General features: G+C 37.1%; 1 protein-coding gene across 1 annotated transcript in view; it reads left to right on the top strand.

Moving 5' to 3' along the window:
- EPHA6 (EPH receptor A6) overlaps window positions 1-16,189 on the top strand; it is a 481,365-nt gene that overhangs the window by 111,308 nt on the left and 353,868 nt on the right. The window contains 1 exon segment of the mRNA XM_065645252.1: window positions 3,676-4,339. Coding sequence (XP_065501324.1) covers window positions 3,694-4,339 — 646 coding nt within the window. The 5' untranslated portion in view covers window positions 3,676-3,693.

The following is a 16,189-nucleotide window of genomic DNA, read 5'->3' as shown; positions in this document are numbered from 1 at the left end:
GCGGTGCCATGGCTGCTCTCCACTGCCAGCCTGCGGAAACAGGGGCTGGAAGTGAAAGAGGAGCCATCGGGTTAAAGAACGTGCAGCTTTATGGTGCCACCACAGAGGGCTGAGAGGTGACAACAGGGTAAGCTAATGAATGTCCTCTCAGCCCTTTCTGTTCTGCGTTTCCCCCGTAAATCCAATGCTACATATGGCTAGTGCTGGGCAAATCATGCCAACTGTCAATTTAACATCTCTTCATTTTTTTTTTTTTTTTTTTAAGCACAATCTAACCTTGATAAACCCTCCCCTCAAAGGCCAATAGTGCTTTAAATATAATAGTCAAGATTCAGAACTTGTTGAAATAACTCTGGTGTCTTCAGGGAAATTGACTGCTTCCACCATGCTGAAACTGGTCCACTGTGTTGACTTTTCTTTTGAATGGTATCACTAAGACATTTTCTTATCAAACAGTACTGTGTTTAAAAAAAAACCCATAAAATATGTGAAATGCAATCTCAGTTTTTCTGATGTTTATAGAACCTTTCGTGATACAACCTACTGAATTGTAATAAATAGCTCCTGCTGATTTTGTAAATCTGTAGTGTTTAGTTTAAAATAAAAATAACTAACAGTGGGGAACACTAAAAACAGATTTCAGTATTATATATAGCTAGTACAAGATTGAAAATAGGTAATTTGCTCTTTATAGTTTTCTCTGTACAGCTGTTAAATATTAGTGAAGTTCTAAACATGAAATGTTGTAAAGTAGCTTGCAGAGATGTGAAAACAGCTGAGATTTTATCTAACTAAAATCTCAGTGTGGTTTGTAGCCTAATCTCATATTTTGTACTTGAATGTGACAAGTAATCTTAAAATCTTCTCTTTACCAATCCTCAAATTTCATGCTCTTCTATTTTAGTGACACTTACTCCTGGTTTATGCCACATGTGAAAGTAAAATGTAAACTCTTATCTGCACTGCTGTTGATTACAATGTTAAAATAGAATTTTTAAGTCTTTCCTTCAAACTTTGTTTTTGACATTTTGGTCTTCATAAGTCCTGGAACTCTAGCTGTAAAAATTAGCTTTATACTGCCGCTGCTTCCATCAAAATTATCAGAGGTTAGCTTCATTTGAAAGGAAAGCAATCAAAAATTTGGAAAGTAATGCAGTGCATTGGGATGCCAAGAGGCTCAGTTTGAAGAAGTCTGAACTGTCAGCTTGTCTAGACCAGGCAGCTTCTGCAAGCCAACACACACGTCGAGTTCGGTATTCTTGGCGGATCTGTTTCATTAAATATTTTTGCAAATGCCTTTTAAATGCTTCTCTTGCCCAATGCTTGGATTTTATAAATTGGGAGCTGGGAGCAAGCTATCTGGGAGCACAATGAAAGGCACAGACATGAAGCATGCAATGTCTGCTTTGAAGGAACAAAATCACTGTCCATGTTTGATGAATCCATCTTGCTTTATTCTGTCAAAGTGGTTATTGAGGGTGCTGAGCATATACTTTCCTACAGAAGTAACAGATTTATATTACTAACTACACAATTAGCAGTGAACTTCAGGGCTTTAATTTCTAAGTTTAAATTGAGATATTGATTCAAAGTGAATACATAAATATTTCTGAAGAGAACCTCATGGTAGGGGGAGGACATGTTAGGTAGATTTTTTTGTTGTTGTTAATATTTTGAAGAGGCAGTAGTATGATGAAGATTTTTTTACTTTAAGCTTATTTATTCCAGTTCTGAAGACTGCACTGTATTTCAAGAACTACATTGTTGTCCCACCTACTACTATCTTTACTATCATATTCTTGTGTTTTATTTTTTTGTTTGGGTTTTTTGTTTTGTTTGGGTTTGGTTTGGTTTTTTGTAAGAGACCTCTCTGGAGCTTATAGCACGTTCTCCTTTTAATGTGGTTTGATACACACAATGCAGAAAACATTTGCACTTCTGTTTTTTCTTAATCCATATTGTGGTGATATTTACGCATAACATGAATTTGTAGAATAATGCTTAAACTTTATAGTACATGTTTTATATATGAAGAAAAAGCTGTTATGTCCCTGGCTCATGCAACAGATAGTCAAAATATAGATCAGCAGCTGAGAGACTTCTGTTTTATTTTTAAAGAACTTCTGGTGAGGTTTAAAGACTCGGAGCTATGGATTTTAATTAAGCATTTTCTCCCCTTCCACTTCACTTCCCCCCACGCTGCTGCTTTTTTTTTTTTTTTTTTTTTTTAATATATATATATCTCCTCCATGAACGTGGAATTTTGAATCACTTTGAGCTGCTTTGGCAAAAGGGAAGAGCCCTGGCCCAGCGCATGGAAGTCGCCTTTTCCTTTCCCAAAACTAAGATCTTCTCTGTGGTGTTCTATCGCTTGCTACAGGGGATACTTTAATCATAGTTCAGAAAACAATTTGGGGGCAATGGCACAAGAAGCCTTAGGCTAACTAGTCCTCCATGATACTGTTTTGACCCAATCTGAATTTGTTCTGTTTTTGCTGTGAATGCTGGAGTAGCAGCTCTGCCCTTTTGGAATGTCAGAGGCTGAAAGCCCTTGGTTATATAAGAATCTCTTAACAGTCAGCAAATTGTTTGCCAAGTATTTGCCAACGTCATATAAGTAGTATGTTTTGTGATTTGTAGGACAGGACCTTCAGGTGAGGTTATCCCTCTTACTGTGATAGGAAGAAATCCCAAAAGTGATGGTCTGTAAAAGCCTTCACTGCAGTGACCAGGAATCTCAATGCGCTGATCACAACTGGCAGCACTTGAATTTTTTTTTTTTTCCACGTGAATTCTAGCCACCATCTATAATCAACTTTCAGGCTAATGGGGCCACAGGTTCTGAACCTAAGGGCTAGGATGACCTGACTTCAAAAATATCTTCCTCTTCCATTGAAAAAGGTGAACGAATTTTTTCACAGAGCTTCTAAGTGGTGATTATAAATATATATTTAGCTTTAATTGTATAGAAAAGGTAAAGCTTGGGGATGGAGGATGGGCAAGAGGGGAGAGAAATATTTACCTCCGAACTGTAAGAAAGAGAATTGATAGAGGCAACAACAATGGCATGATGTCTGTGACAGATTGGATTTTTTTTTTTTTAGTAGAAATAGATGTTATACAGACCCTATGGAACCAGAAATGTAAAGTCTCTGTATATACTGTTAAATGTTTTGGGGGCAATTCTGTAAACCAGGATAACCTACACCAAACACCTCAGATGCACCACACCAGAGTGGCTGCATCCCTGCTGCTGAGTGCTGCCGGTGACTGGCCAGCGCGATGTGTCTGAGCTGTGGAATTGCTTGGAGGACACAGGACTGTTCTAGCAATAAATGGCATAAATGATTGAATGATATGCTCAAGAATGTTCTCAGACTTACTAAATTTGCTAGCATAAACATGGCCGGTATTTCCCTCTTCTGCTGAGCCATACTGATTTTTAAATGTTTTTATTAATAGAAATTTATCATAGAGTTTCTGAAATAAAACTTGTACCATTCTCTAGTTGATATCTGCTTTTAATTACTGTCTTTCCACTGAACTTTAACTAAAGAATTAGTTAAGCCATAGGCGCACATACCTGGAGCGGTTCTGCGTGTGTATACGTGGGCTCTGTGTATATGCGTAATACGTATTTTTCTTAGTTTTCAATCGATTTTATTTTCGTTTCAGTGGGATGCCATAACTGAAATGGATGAACACAATCGTCCCATTCATACTTACCAGGTATGTAATGTGATGGAACCCAACCAAAACAACTGGCTTCGAACAAACTGGATCTCCCGTGATGCTGCACAGAAAATTTATGTGGAAATGAAGTTTACCCTGAGGGACTGCAACAGTATTCCGTGGGTACTAGGAACCTGCAAGGAAACTTTCAATCTTTACTACATGGAGTCAGATGAGTCTCATGGAGTAAAATTCAAGCCAAACCAGTACACTAAAATTGATACTATTGCAGCTGATGAGAGCTTTACCCAGATGGACTTGGGTGACCGCATTCTTAAACTCAACACAGAAGTTCGTGAGGTTGGGCCAATAAACAAGAAAGGATTTTATCTTGCTTTTCAGGACATTGGAGCATGCATTGCTTTGGTCTCAGTCCGTGTTTATTACAAAAAGTGTCCTTTCACGGTCCGTAACTTGGCTATGTTTCCTGATACTATTCCAAGGGTTGATTCTTCCTCTTTGGTGGAAGTACGGGGCTCCTGTGTGAAAAGCGCTGAGGAACGTGATACTCCAAAATTGTATTGTGGAGCAGATGGGGATTGGCTTGTGCCTCTAGGACGATGCATCTGCAGTGTAGGATATGAAGAAGTGGATGGCTCCTGCCATGGTAAGAAAACATTGTTCGATTATTATATTTATGGAAAAAAAAGGTCTTATGATGTTACATGCATAGCAAATAACTCATTATATATTGGAAATACTGCATCACATTTTCAAGGAATGCCTCTTGCCCAGAAATAAGCCAAGTTATTTAAAGTCATGATGCTGTGAGTTTCTAAGACAACGTTTTGTTACTAAAGATAACCTTCATTTTGCCTAACTAGGTGTCTAAAATGCACATGCGTATAGATCAGCTTGTCACCTTGACTCCTGTAGTTAGTGGAGATAAGTGCATGCTTCGGAACAAGATTCCTCTACCATGTTTTAGGCATCTGTCTTGGGATGAGATGAGCAGTGACTGGAAAGAAAAAAAAATGTTTTTCCTCTGTATCCCTAAAAAGGTAATCTAGTCAATTAACGCCGATGCAGGTCTTTCCTGTAGGCACACAAAGGTAGAGGAGATTAAGTCACCTGAAGACGTAACATAATGATCCGTGCTTCTGTAAAACAAAGGGTTTTAAATGCCTCCTTAAATAACATGCATGTTAAGGTGGTAGAAATTCAGTAGGTATCAAGTTCAATTAGCGAAGTTTGAGTCCCTATTCGGAATAATGCAAAAGGTTAAAATCATATATTGTGATGAAAGCATTTTGAGCACTTTTAAGTAATACTATATATCTAGTGCTGTTTTTTTCAAAGATTATTGTGCAGCTGTAGTAAGACAGATTGTTTATGAAGTGTATGTCAGTACACCAATTAGTTACTGAATGTTTGCCACTTTTTTGTATCTTAAGAATTCTCTCTGAGGATAGCTGTACTTGGTGATTTCTTTTCAAGAATCTTGCAGAGACTGCACTCTGCGCTGGTGTATGTAGGAAAACACAGCACTGCACCTTGTCAGCATTACAGGGAATTAAAGATGTTGCAAATCCAGGTAGCAACTTGGAGATGAATAAAAAAGGGAAAATTCATTGTCTTCCCTTATCAGGCCCTCACTTTCATAGGCAGGACATTCATGAGCAAAAACCATGTTCTGCAGAATCCAAGTGTTGTTGTGGTTCATTAAGCCTCTTTCTGACATTTTGAAAGTGATTGCATTTATTGAATTTTGTGATAACTGGATTATATGCACAAATGGAAAAATTCACACAGCTACGACTCTTGTGCTGTTTATAACATGAATACATTGCTAAAAGTTTGTAAATGCTATAGTGTATTTGTGTATAGCCCAAGCCTCTGAGCTTTTGTGGATTTGATTTGAGACTAATATCCATGGAGAATGTGAATGTTGAGGTTTAGTCAGCACTACTGGACAGGTGACACTTAATCATAAAAGACATGATTTTTTTGTACTGCAGAGTTTCTCCGTAACTAGGTTTTTTGTCAGCTTCAGAGTTACTGAAGGATGTGGACATTTTAAGTTCTTTTTCTACTGTATGAAGTAGTTTCACAATGACTTGAGAATAAGGTACTCTGTCCTGTAGTAATGGATTCTAAAGAAAGTCTCAGTAGCCACCGAGATACCAGCCTGCTTTGATTGAGCACTTGTTTTGTAGCAAAAAAGAGAAAGAGTTCCATATCCATAAATTACACAAGTGACATTACTGTTGCCCAAATATTTTGCTGAAGAGCTCCTCAGAGTTGATGGTATTAGGCAAACTTCCGAGCAACCTTGGATAATACAGAGCATTAAAAGCACACTAGGCATTGTGATCAGAAAATTAAATTCACTTACTTTGTCTGATCTTGCTGGCATTAATTACCAAAATATACTCATTACAAAGATACAACTTGATATTGCTGTTACTGGAAGCAAGTATAATTTTCTATGTAAGGTCAAAATGTTTATTTCTTAATGGGATAGGGATTGTCTTCAAGACATTAACACTTAATGAATTTCTGCACATTATGTGAGTCATACTCTAGAACTATACATGAGCAATGCAACCAGCAACCAAAGACCACAAAAAATGTCAGGAAACCTTTCTGCTGTGCATTGACTCTGCTCATTTATTCATTTGGCAGTCCAGGCTGCTGCTGAACAAGTAACCCCTAAATGAAATGGAATACCTGAAGCTATGAGTGCTTGCATCTTCTTATCTATTTGCCCCAAGGGTAACAAATTACTGTTTTAGAAAATTATAATCTAATAGAGCTTCCATATGTGTTTTGAAATCATTTTTGTACATGTCTGATGCTGTCCATTTAGTAGTAATCTTCAGCGTATTGTAATATTAGTGCTAATTTTCTGACAGCTTCTTGCATTATGTTTGTCATGTATTCCTTGATGAATGTTACACGAAAGGCAAGCCCAAAGATACTTTCAAAACTAAAGAGCAGCAATTTAATTTCACTAATGCCCACTCTCCAGCTCTTGCGCTTAAACTGTGATTTACCAGGGTTATTGCTGGTGTGACCACATTTCCCTTTGTGCCAAAGCTGCTGGTGGAGATGCATCCTTGGGCAGCTGGGAATGCATTTTTACAATGTGACTGATGGAGCATTGTGAACTGAACCGAGATCACTGCATATGTTGACGGCAACTGTTCAGGCAGCCATAATGTCCCATTTTGAGACTTTGCCTCTTGGCTGGGACACAAATGAGAAATTTAGAGTTTAAAAGATTTGTCACTTGTCAATACATCCTGAACTAACTCTTTCATACCCATGAAATTGTTAAATACCTGAACATTGCTAATTTTCTAACGGAAAAATTGTAAAATTTATATGTAGCTTGTTTTTGTAGAAGCGGGATGTGGGGAAAGGAGCAACCCACTACATCTTAGTCTGCTAAGACCACCTAAGATGTATTTATACAATCTTCAAGTCTTCTAGGTCCCTTCCCTGAATCCCAGCCTAAAGCCCTTTCGTGTCTCTCATTCCACTGCTGGAGTTACAAATCTGCATCTTGGAAGTATTTGATGCCATTCTGTCAGTACTTCTCAGAGGCATACTCTGTGACATACTCAAAACTCATAACTGTTTTTTGTCTTCTGCATGAATATAACTTTCAAAATAATTATTTTGTGTTTAGAAATCTTTTCTGACAAGTATTTGGGTGGTGGGCAATACTTGCTAGTACTTGGATATTTTTCATACTTGCAAATGTTGTCAAACTTTAAATTATACACCAGCATGTGGTTCAGAAAGGCAAATGAGCTCTTCAGGATAAATCTGGCTTATTTGACATAGGATTTAAAAAGTAAATTTCTGTTTTGATATTTGTGGAGATAAGTGCTCTTTATTCAGGAAGTATTAAATGTCATAAGGAATAATATTCTGCCGTTGTCACTGATGAGTTTCACAAAGCAGCAAGAATGGGAATAAAAAAAGTCTTTGATCATTTGAACTGCTGTTAAAATCCTAGGGAAGCAAGTAAAGTAGATTATGTCAGTTAAAAGTAACCTGACTGGCAACATTTCAGTTATTTCAATATATGTCAGTTTTATGTGTGTCTCAGTCTGTGAATTTATCAGTATTACCTATCCGTTGTGTTTATCTTTGAAAGCATCATTTCAGAGTGAAAGTGTATGAGAAGAATTCACAATCGGATTAAAATATCCATACTTATTTAATGTATACCCCAATGTGTCTAGAATAATTCAGAGACACATTGATAGAGACTTTTTCAGTAATTTTGAGGTTGTCTTGCTTTTCTGAAGCCCAGGGGGGAAAAAGTCACACTGATTGCAAGAGGTTCAGTTATTTTGAGTGTCATGTATTTCTGAATGCCATAACTTCCAAAAATACCATATTCTCTGAATTGTTTGTGTAAACAATCTAGAACTCTTGGAATTGAGTCTACATTCAAGATTTTTTTTTTTCCTCGAACTCCTGAAATGGCAGCAGCGTTGACATATTCTGTTTCTTTATGCATTAGGAAATGAGCTGTTACCAATAATTTGGCAATGCTAATCATACGTGGCTCTAATATGAAGTGCTTGCTTTGCTAAATCAGTGGTACCAGCCCCATTCACAAGTCTTAGCATAGGAAATGCTGCACAGGGTTCTAATCAACGTCAATTAAAAGGAGCAGGTTCAATGTCTTATCTTCTCTGAATTTCAGTCCAAGACAAGAGTTGTACTAAATTTAACAGATGTATAATATATACAGGCTATATCAGGGCTTTGGGTGGGGTTTTTTGTGTGTGTATTTGGTGTGTTTGGTTGTGGTGTTTTGGGTATTTGTTGTTGGTGGTGGTTTGGTTTGGTTTTTTGTGTGTGTGGTTATTGTGTTTTGTTTGTTTTTTTTTTTTTTTACCACAGAAAAAATCATGACAAGGAATGCTATATAAACTTAATTACAACAATACAATTGTACAGTTCTGTTTAGGAGTGATACAGTAATAATTGCGTGACTGTTAACAGAATTCTAATTCTTTAATGATTTACCAAAAATTATCTGAATTACTCAAGGTTAGTAATTAATTGCAGAGAAAAAAAATCAATTTTATATATATATATATATATATATATTAAAAAATACTAAGATAGTAATTTCAGAATTTATTTTAGAGTCTTAATCGGTCATATACAACATAGAAATGTATTTTAACTTCGGAAAGTTGATTGTTCTTTAAGAATATTCTCAGGAACCCCCTACCTCCCAAAGGATATTATGTGCTATGGTTGAAGAAACATTTAAAATGTAAAACAATATGTATTGACAAATTCACCTTGTTTATTTTAATTAAAACAAATGCAATAAGAAGTGGGAATGTCAAGTTCAATTCTTTGAACTTGAGTTGACTGAACCACTCTTCCTAGGGATAGTAGTGCTGGAACACTTTGAGAATTTGTTTAATTGAAAAAATGTTTTTTTCTGTTATTCATTACTCAAATTCGTGGTAGTGTTTTAGTGTTAGGATTTCTACCTTGGCAACTTATCTTCAGCCATTTCATCTGATTCAACTAGAAAATATTTTCCTTTTGCAAATATGGACTAACTCTGTCCTCATATACATACTTATAGCATGTCTTTGTTACAGGGAAGCCAAGAAGTTAGTAATATAGTCATGCTGTTTAGTTACCTGTCTGCTGGCAAGAAAATAGGAAAAGGAAAAAAAGATGTATATTGAAATGGCAAGTTTCTGAATAGTTACAGAAATTCAGTATTGTTTATGGTTGCTTTTGATTTTTCACCCAGGTACTTACTCATGAGATCTACTCTCTGCAAGCCCATGGGCACTGGAGGAAGGTCTGTAAAGGAAAAGCACAGAAAGATTTGGAAAGATTTGGACCACCACCAAAAAAGAAAAAAAAAAAAAAAAAAAGGAAAACAGGATTAAATTTTAATTGGGAAGACTGCAAATTATCTTTTTAAGAGGCAAACTTTGCACCTCAGAGAGAAACTCTGCAGCAGAACTGCAACAGTTCTCTTGTGCTGGAGTAGGTCCCTACGACAAAGGGCGCAATTCCCTGCCAACTCTTTTGGATAGAGATAGGAATTTGTGAGGGAGGCTGAATGAGTGGAGGACTGAGATGATCCACTGACTGTTCTTTCTCTTTTGTGAAATGGGGCAGGTGCAGAAGGTCCTGGGACCTCCTGCACCTACGTGGCTGAATTAGCTGGTACAGTCCATCTCCTAGACCACTGTAGGTGACTTTCTTGCAGACAGAACTTGCTTCAACACCCTTAAGTACCTCTTTCCTTTCAAAATTTAGGGCAGACAAGTAGCAAGAATGATAAGAGAAACTTACAAGTTTAAATAAAACCCAAATTCTAATTGAAGCATTTCCCCCTGAAACTGAAGTCTTTCCCTTTCCTCCTTTTGATTTCCATTTCCTCCTTTCATGTGGAACCTCACAGTAAGCCTGCCTCGAAATTAAATGTCATTGCAGTGTGCAGGTAGCAATGTTGTGCAGAAAGCTAGTGTCAATTTGTGAAGGAGCAGGAAGGGGACGTAGGTGGGAGCATGTGTAGAGGTGACACCAGAAGTGACATGAAGAAGGTCAGGAGGAGTGGTCAGGCATGACGATGTACCTGTTAGTATCAACTCAGTGGCTATTCTTCATTATCCTTTGTTTCCTCTGCACCGTGCTGTATATCACATTCTCTTCTGCACTGATCTCCGCTGGAGAGAATTTAAATGTTTTTGTTGTTTTTATAATAGTATCTGCGATTTGCTGTCCAACTAAAAAAAATTATTAAATAGTTGCATTAGTATTTTAAAGTAAACAACCATATCATTTATTGGAATTTGTAGCAAATTCCTGAAAATGCAAGTGCTCTGGAAGGGGTTCACGCATTTTTACTGCACTTAAGAAATGATAGTTTATTTTACATAATTTATGTGAGTTCAAAGAGCTTTGGATTTGTGTTTTCAGTGGAAGTACTTAAGACCTTCGTGATTACTAGTGATATGTGTTTTCAGTTGAAAAATCAACTCTTTAGCCTATGTAAGGCTACATATCTGTGAACACTCACTGCATATGTTAACGTGAATTCTGAATATGGATAAAGTGGCATTGTGGTTAGACATCTGCAAATTCAGTTTTTAGGTTGAACCACCAAACAGAGGTTTTAGTACTATTCAAGAACATCCATGGAAAAAATGGGAATTGTGAATAATCACAACTCCGTAGGTAACAGTGTAGAAAACCAATTCATAATGACTCATTCAAAGCATCTGAATAGACTTAATCACAGCTGCTAACATACTGCAAAAGTTGGACTAGATCTGAACTGAAGAACTGTATACATTAGAAAAAAGAGAGTGTATATTTACAATAGACTACAATTTAGATTGTTATCTGTGGGGAAGGGGATATTACCAAGAATACTGGTACCACTTTTATGTTCACGCATACTGTTTTTAATTCCTAAATGTCAGATCATATGCCAAGCAATTTCACGATGTATCTCTTTTTCATTTCCACTGTACTTTTTCCACTTGCACATGGAGAACTCCTTTGTCCCTAATGCTTGCAATTAGTGTGGATTAAAAATAACATTGTTGCCTAGCTGGAGGAGGAGGAAGAGAATGTGTGGTGGACCATGTGAAATGAATGGGATACTATTTACTATCAGAAAGATTAATTTTTAGTGAGTTGGACCAGGCTGAAGAGATCTGACTTTGTATTTAATCAATCAGCCTTTTTCTCAATGTTTTTAGGTTACTTCTATGGCTTTTACATTTCTTTTAAGTTTTATGTTTGTGCTTTTTCTAATACACTGGTTACTAGGCTAGCACCTGCAAAGCGTTCGAAGATAGGGATTTTTGTGTGTGTCTGTCTGATTTTGGTTCTTTTTAATCATAGTGTCATATCATCTTCTTTTCAGTGTCTTGAAACTGAGGATTTTTCTGAAGTTTATTACTTGAAATGTGGTTGGTTGGTTGTTTTTTTGGTTGGTTGGGTTTTTTTGTTTGTTTTGGGTTTTGGTGGTGGTTTTGTTTTGGTTTTTTGTTTTGTTTTTTTAACTGCAGCAAAATGTTAGGAATTAAATAAGTACCTAAGGGCACCTGTTTTCAATGACTGCCAGTGACTGGTTAGCAGCCAGAAAAGTCTCAATGCCATAGAAAATCATGTTGTGTACAGACCCAACCATTTTTACTTGGCCTACAAGTGTCTGCATATTTGTTCAGCCGGATAAATTGTAACACAACAAATTTGGTGAAAGAGCTGGAAAAGGGTGCTGCTTCAGAAGTAAGGATTTAAAAGAAAAAAAAAGGAGCAAAAAAGCCTTTTCATTTTATTTTTGATACTGAATGAACACAAGTTGCATGTTCTCGTCACATCATACATTCTTATCTTGAGCAATAAGGAACCTTATAATAGCCACCATAACCTAGTTTCCAGTATAGTTAATGGCAAAAATTAAAAGTCTTGATTTTTTTTTTTTTTTTTTTTCCCCTAGCCACATCTGAATAAAATATGCATATATGGGAAAATTATTATTTGCAAACTGAATTAATCCTAGGAAATTACTATTTTTCGCTTTGATTCCGAAATATGCATTGAAGTACAGTATTTAATGTAAAACCTACTTTGGTGAAACAAGGAAGCCAGTTTAGGTTAAATAGCTCATTTCAAACTGAAAAACTGTTACTATTTTCTGTTTGTACAGATAAACATGAAGTTTCAGAAGCAAAAGCACACTGATTACTGAGATAAGTCTTGCCTCAGGTTTAATGTTAGTGTATACTGTTGGATATTGATCCTACCAGCTCTCCTTGATAAACAGTAGACAAAAATTGTCAAAGGGACTGCAGTGATTGATTTTGTTGTTGTTGTGTATGATTCGGTAATGTAGCTGCATGATTTGATGTTAGCAGCAGGCCATAGTAAATTATAATTATTGGTTCCTTGCTGAAAGAAGCACATTCCAGTGATGATCACATGCAAAACTTTTAAAACAATTTGTTTCCAGTAGTATTAAGTTTTATAAATGTACATATAAATACGAGTGTATTTATGTATCAAATGTATTCAACTGTGTATAGAACGAACACATTTTAAAGTCGCTGTTTAATTTGTTATTATCTTCCAACTTGCTCTGCAGATTTCTCAGCAACTGCGATGTCTTTCCGCTATCCCTGTGCATTAGGCTCACGTGTGGCAGATCTCCCCACTGTAGCTTTAGCAGTGGGGCTGTGTCCTGGGATTGTGATACAGGAGGTAATGACAGTTTTGGTCCCAGACTCTCATAGGTGTGAAGGGGCTGATGCATATAACCTGGGAGCTTGTGAGGGGCTCTTGTGCTGTTCTACATGTGAGTCGCAGAGGTGCCGGAGTGGCAAGTAAGGATGGAGTCTGTAGTTCTCATTCGCAAATCTTTTGTAACTCTGTGTGCAGATGGCTTTCCCTATGTATGATAAGACACCGTCTTCCAAGGATAACAATCTAGTCATAATTGAATTCTTGGTCAAGCCTTATGTTTGGCTTGCCTGTCCCAAAATAGACTTCTGAAGCTCTGGCATTAACAAATTCAAAGAGGCTTACCTGTCAGAAATACACAGATGCATGCTAATTTGCAAGTTCTTCTCATATTGGTGAAAATGAGAATAATGGAAAGACTGACAGGTAGGATGCTATAGTATGGCAAGAGGTGAAGAAGGGAGGCACTAACCCAGTGTTCCTGTCCTGTGTTTCTCACTATGATGTGGTTTGGCCTCAAAACGTGTTGCATTCTAGAGAGACTAACAGAAATAGTGCCTTTCCAGTTCTTGGGTACTACAGCTTTTTCCTGCTTGCCACATTTTTTTTTTCCTTGTTCTGGGAGTCAGTAGCTAAAGCTTAAGCTCAGTCATTTCAGATTAATTAGACTTGGTAAGTGTTCATTGCACTTTACACATGATCAACCTTAACTGTTTCAACAATCAACTGTATTGAATGTAGGTGAATTATGCTTCAGTGAAATCTGTGGTCTGCTATATTTAATGGATGTAAAAGTTCAGTGTTGGTTGCTTGTATCTTCTTACAGCCATAGGAGGTTTTCTTCCAACTGGAAGAGAAGTTCAGGGTTTTCTTGTGGTTGAGTGTATTCTCTTTAGTATGTAGGTTTTCTCAATATGCTGAAAAATGCACATCTTTATGAGTTCTGAAGCCATCTTTTGTGACTAGCAGATGAAGGAGACTAAAGCCATAATGGTTCGTTTATAAAAGACCTAATAATATTTGTTCAGTACAAAATGCCTTGTGTTAGGCGTTGAATTAATTGAAAGTTGTGAAAGAGAATTACTTTGTGAGGAAACTGTTATTTACAAACTTTTCCACTAATTTAACAAAGAAACACTTTGTGTGTACAGCACGATTATGTAAAAATCATGTTTTGGGGACTTCCATAGGTATATGTTGCAGTGAGGTAACAGTTCTGGCTTAAGAAGTATTTGTTATATTTGTCTTTATGGAAGTTCACTTCCTAGAATGTTTACTCATCATTGACTTTTTGTTGTGGAGCCCTGAATAATAACAACAAATATAAGCTGAGAAAAAAAAATTGTAGTCAGGGTGGTCAGTGAAAGTTTCCAAGTTCTTGCACTACAGTAGGCTGTTGATGATAATTTTTTTTTTTTATGATAATAAATTTCACTTAAGTCTTAACGCTTTAAGTAGGTATGTATACTTATGTAATGTTCAGAGATAACTCTGGTTCAGATTTTTGGAATTCAGGAATTAATCTAATTTTTTAAAAAACCCTCAATTTTCTCATGATGTTGCTGTGCATGAGCACTTAACTTTATAGTGTGAAAAAATGGAAACACTTCAGAATATAATTATTATGATATAGATGATGTCCCTGTGAGAACTCAAAGTTGATCTCCAAAATCTGGAGATAATCACCTGTACTTCCTCTGAGGCAGGTTATTAATGAGTAACACATTCATAAATACGCCGTAAAACACATTCCGTAACAGAACTGTTCCCATAGAGGTTACTCATCATTTTATTCAGTCAACTATTAAACCATTTATGCTGAGAAATGTAATTCCAAAAGCAGTCAAGAAAGGATTTGCCTTTGCATGGTGTAGCCTGGGAATCGCAAGCAGGAGTGAAGTAACTGCTCACAGACCATTTCTGACAGAAAGTTTGTCTTGAATGTAAGGAACATCTATGAGTGTTTAAAAACTTGAACCGCATTTTTGTCTTGTAACTCTTAGTAAGAATGCAAGTGAAATAAGATTTGCTTTAGCCAACTGACTTACCCCTTCCTTCCTAAAACTCAAGGTGAAAAGTAATGTCAAAAGTAACTGTTTTACATAGCAAGATTAATTCTGTGTCATGGATGAACTTAAATTTCAAGGCCAATACTATTTAAAAGATTCTCAGAAATCATTCCCACCTCTCACCTCTTCCCTCCCCTCCGCCTCCCAGAACTTGTATGATGTTGAGGCATCATTTGAGCAAAGCAGTTTGGAAGTTACTCATAAGCTTAAGCTCTTGCCAAATGGGGAAAAAAAAAAAAAAAACAAATAAGCTGGCAAATGCAATTCAATTAACTGCAAGATTTATGACTGAATTGATGACTGACATGTTTGTGTAAGAGAAAATGGAGAGGAAGGAAAACTCCCATGAAAGTTGAGGTGTCAGTTACAGATATGTCTCTGTTCTTAATAGTTTAAATCAGGGTTCACAGCCCGGTACTTCTTGAGGGGGGCAGAAGTTTGGCTGCTATCACAGCTACTCTCTAAGCAAAACCACATCCCCTGCAGCTTGTTGCCTCACACCACTGCTCGAGTGCAACGTGTCCTGGAGCTGCTGCAGGGTCAGAGAACGAGGGCTGTACATTGCTCCCTGACCTCTGTGGTGCAGGGAGAGCTCAGCGCCTTCAGCCTGGTGGAGTTGCAAATGACAGTTCTCTGCTGTGACTTGTAGCTCTCGTCTGCACATTTCACGAGAAGCAATGAAGATGGATGCCTTTGGAGCCACGGTGCTGTCTGAAGACTCTTGCAGGTCTGTTGGCAAGAAGAGATGATCAGTAACTGGAACTGTTGAAGATCTTCCGCTCTATTACCTTTGGATGCCAAATTCTGAAAAGGAAACTCTGATTCTTTTGGCTCTGTAGTGCCATAATGCTTTAGTGTCTTTAGCACTTTACAGTCTTTTGTGGAGAGCTGGAAGGCCTGTACTGGGTACTGTGCTGGGCAGGCAGCACAGAACCGTTTCATGTGATGCCTGGTGATAATACCAAAAGAAAATGCAGCTAAACACCTGAGACAGTTCAGAGATATGCTGTTCTATTTTTTTTTTGTTAAACATCTGTCCCTGCGCTGACATATCTCTGATAATCTTACAAATGTGGTGTTGCTGGTACTTGTTTTACTGCTTTATTGCATTATTATTATTATTAGTAGCAGTAGTATTGTTATTTCCGATCTTTTTAGAATATTCCCTGCTTGCTAGGCATCTCAGTTCC

Source organism: Caloenas nicobarica, chromosome 1 (assembly GCF_036013445.1).
Source record: "Caloenas nicobarica isolate bCalNic1 chromosome 1, bCalNic1.hap1, whole genome shotgun sequence".
NCBI classification, from domain to species: domain Eukaryota; kingdom Metazoa; phylum Chordata; class Aves; order Columbiformes; family Columbidae; genus Caloenas; species Caloenas nicobarica.
Note: the sequence above shows the minus strand (reverse complement) of the source record. Positions and strands in the feature narration are given on the sequence as shown.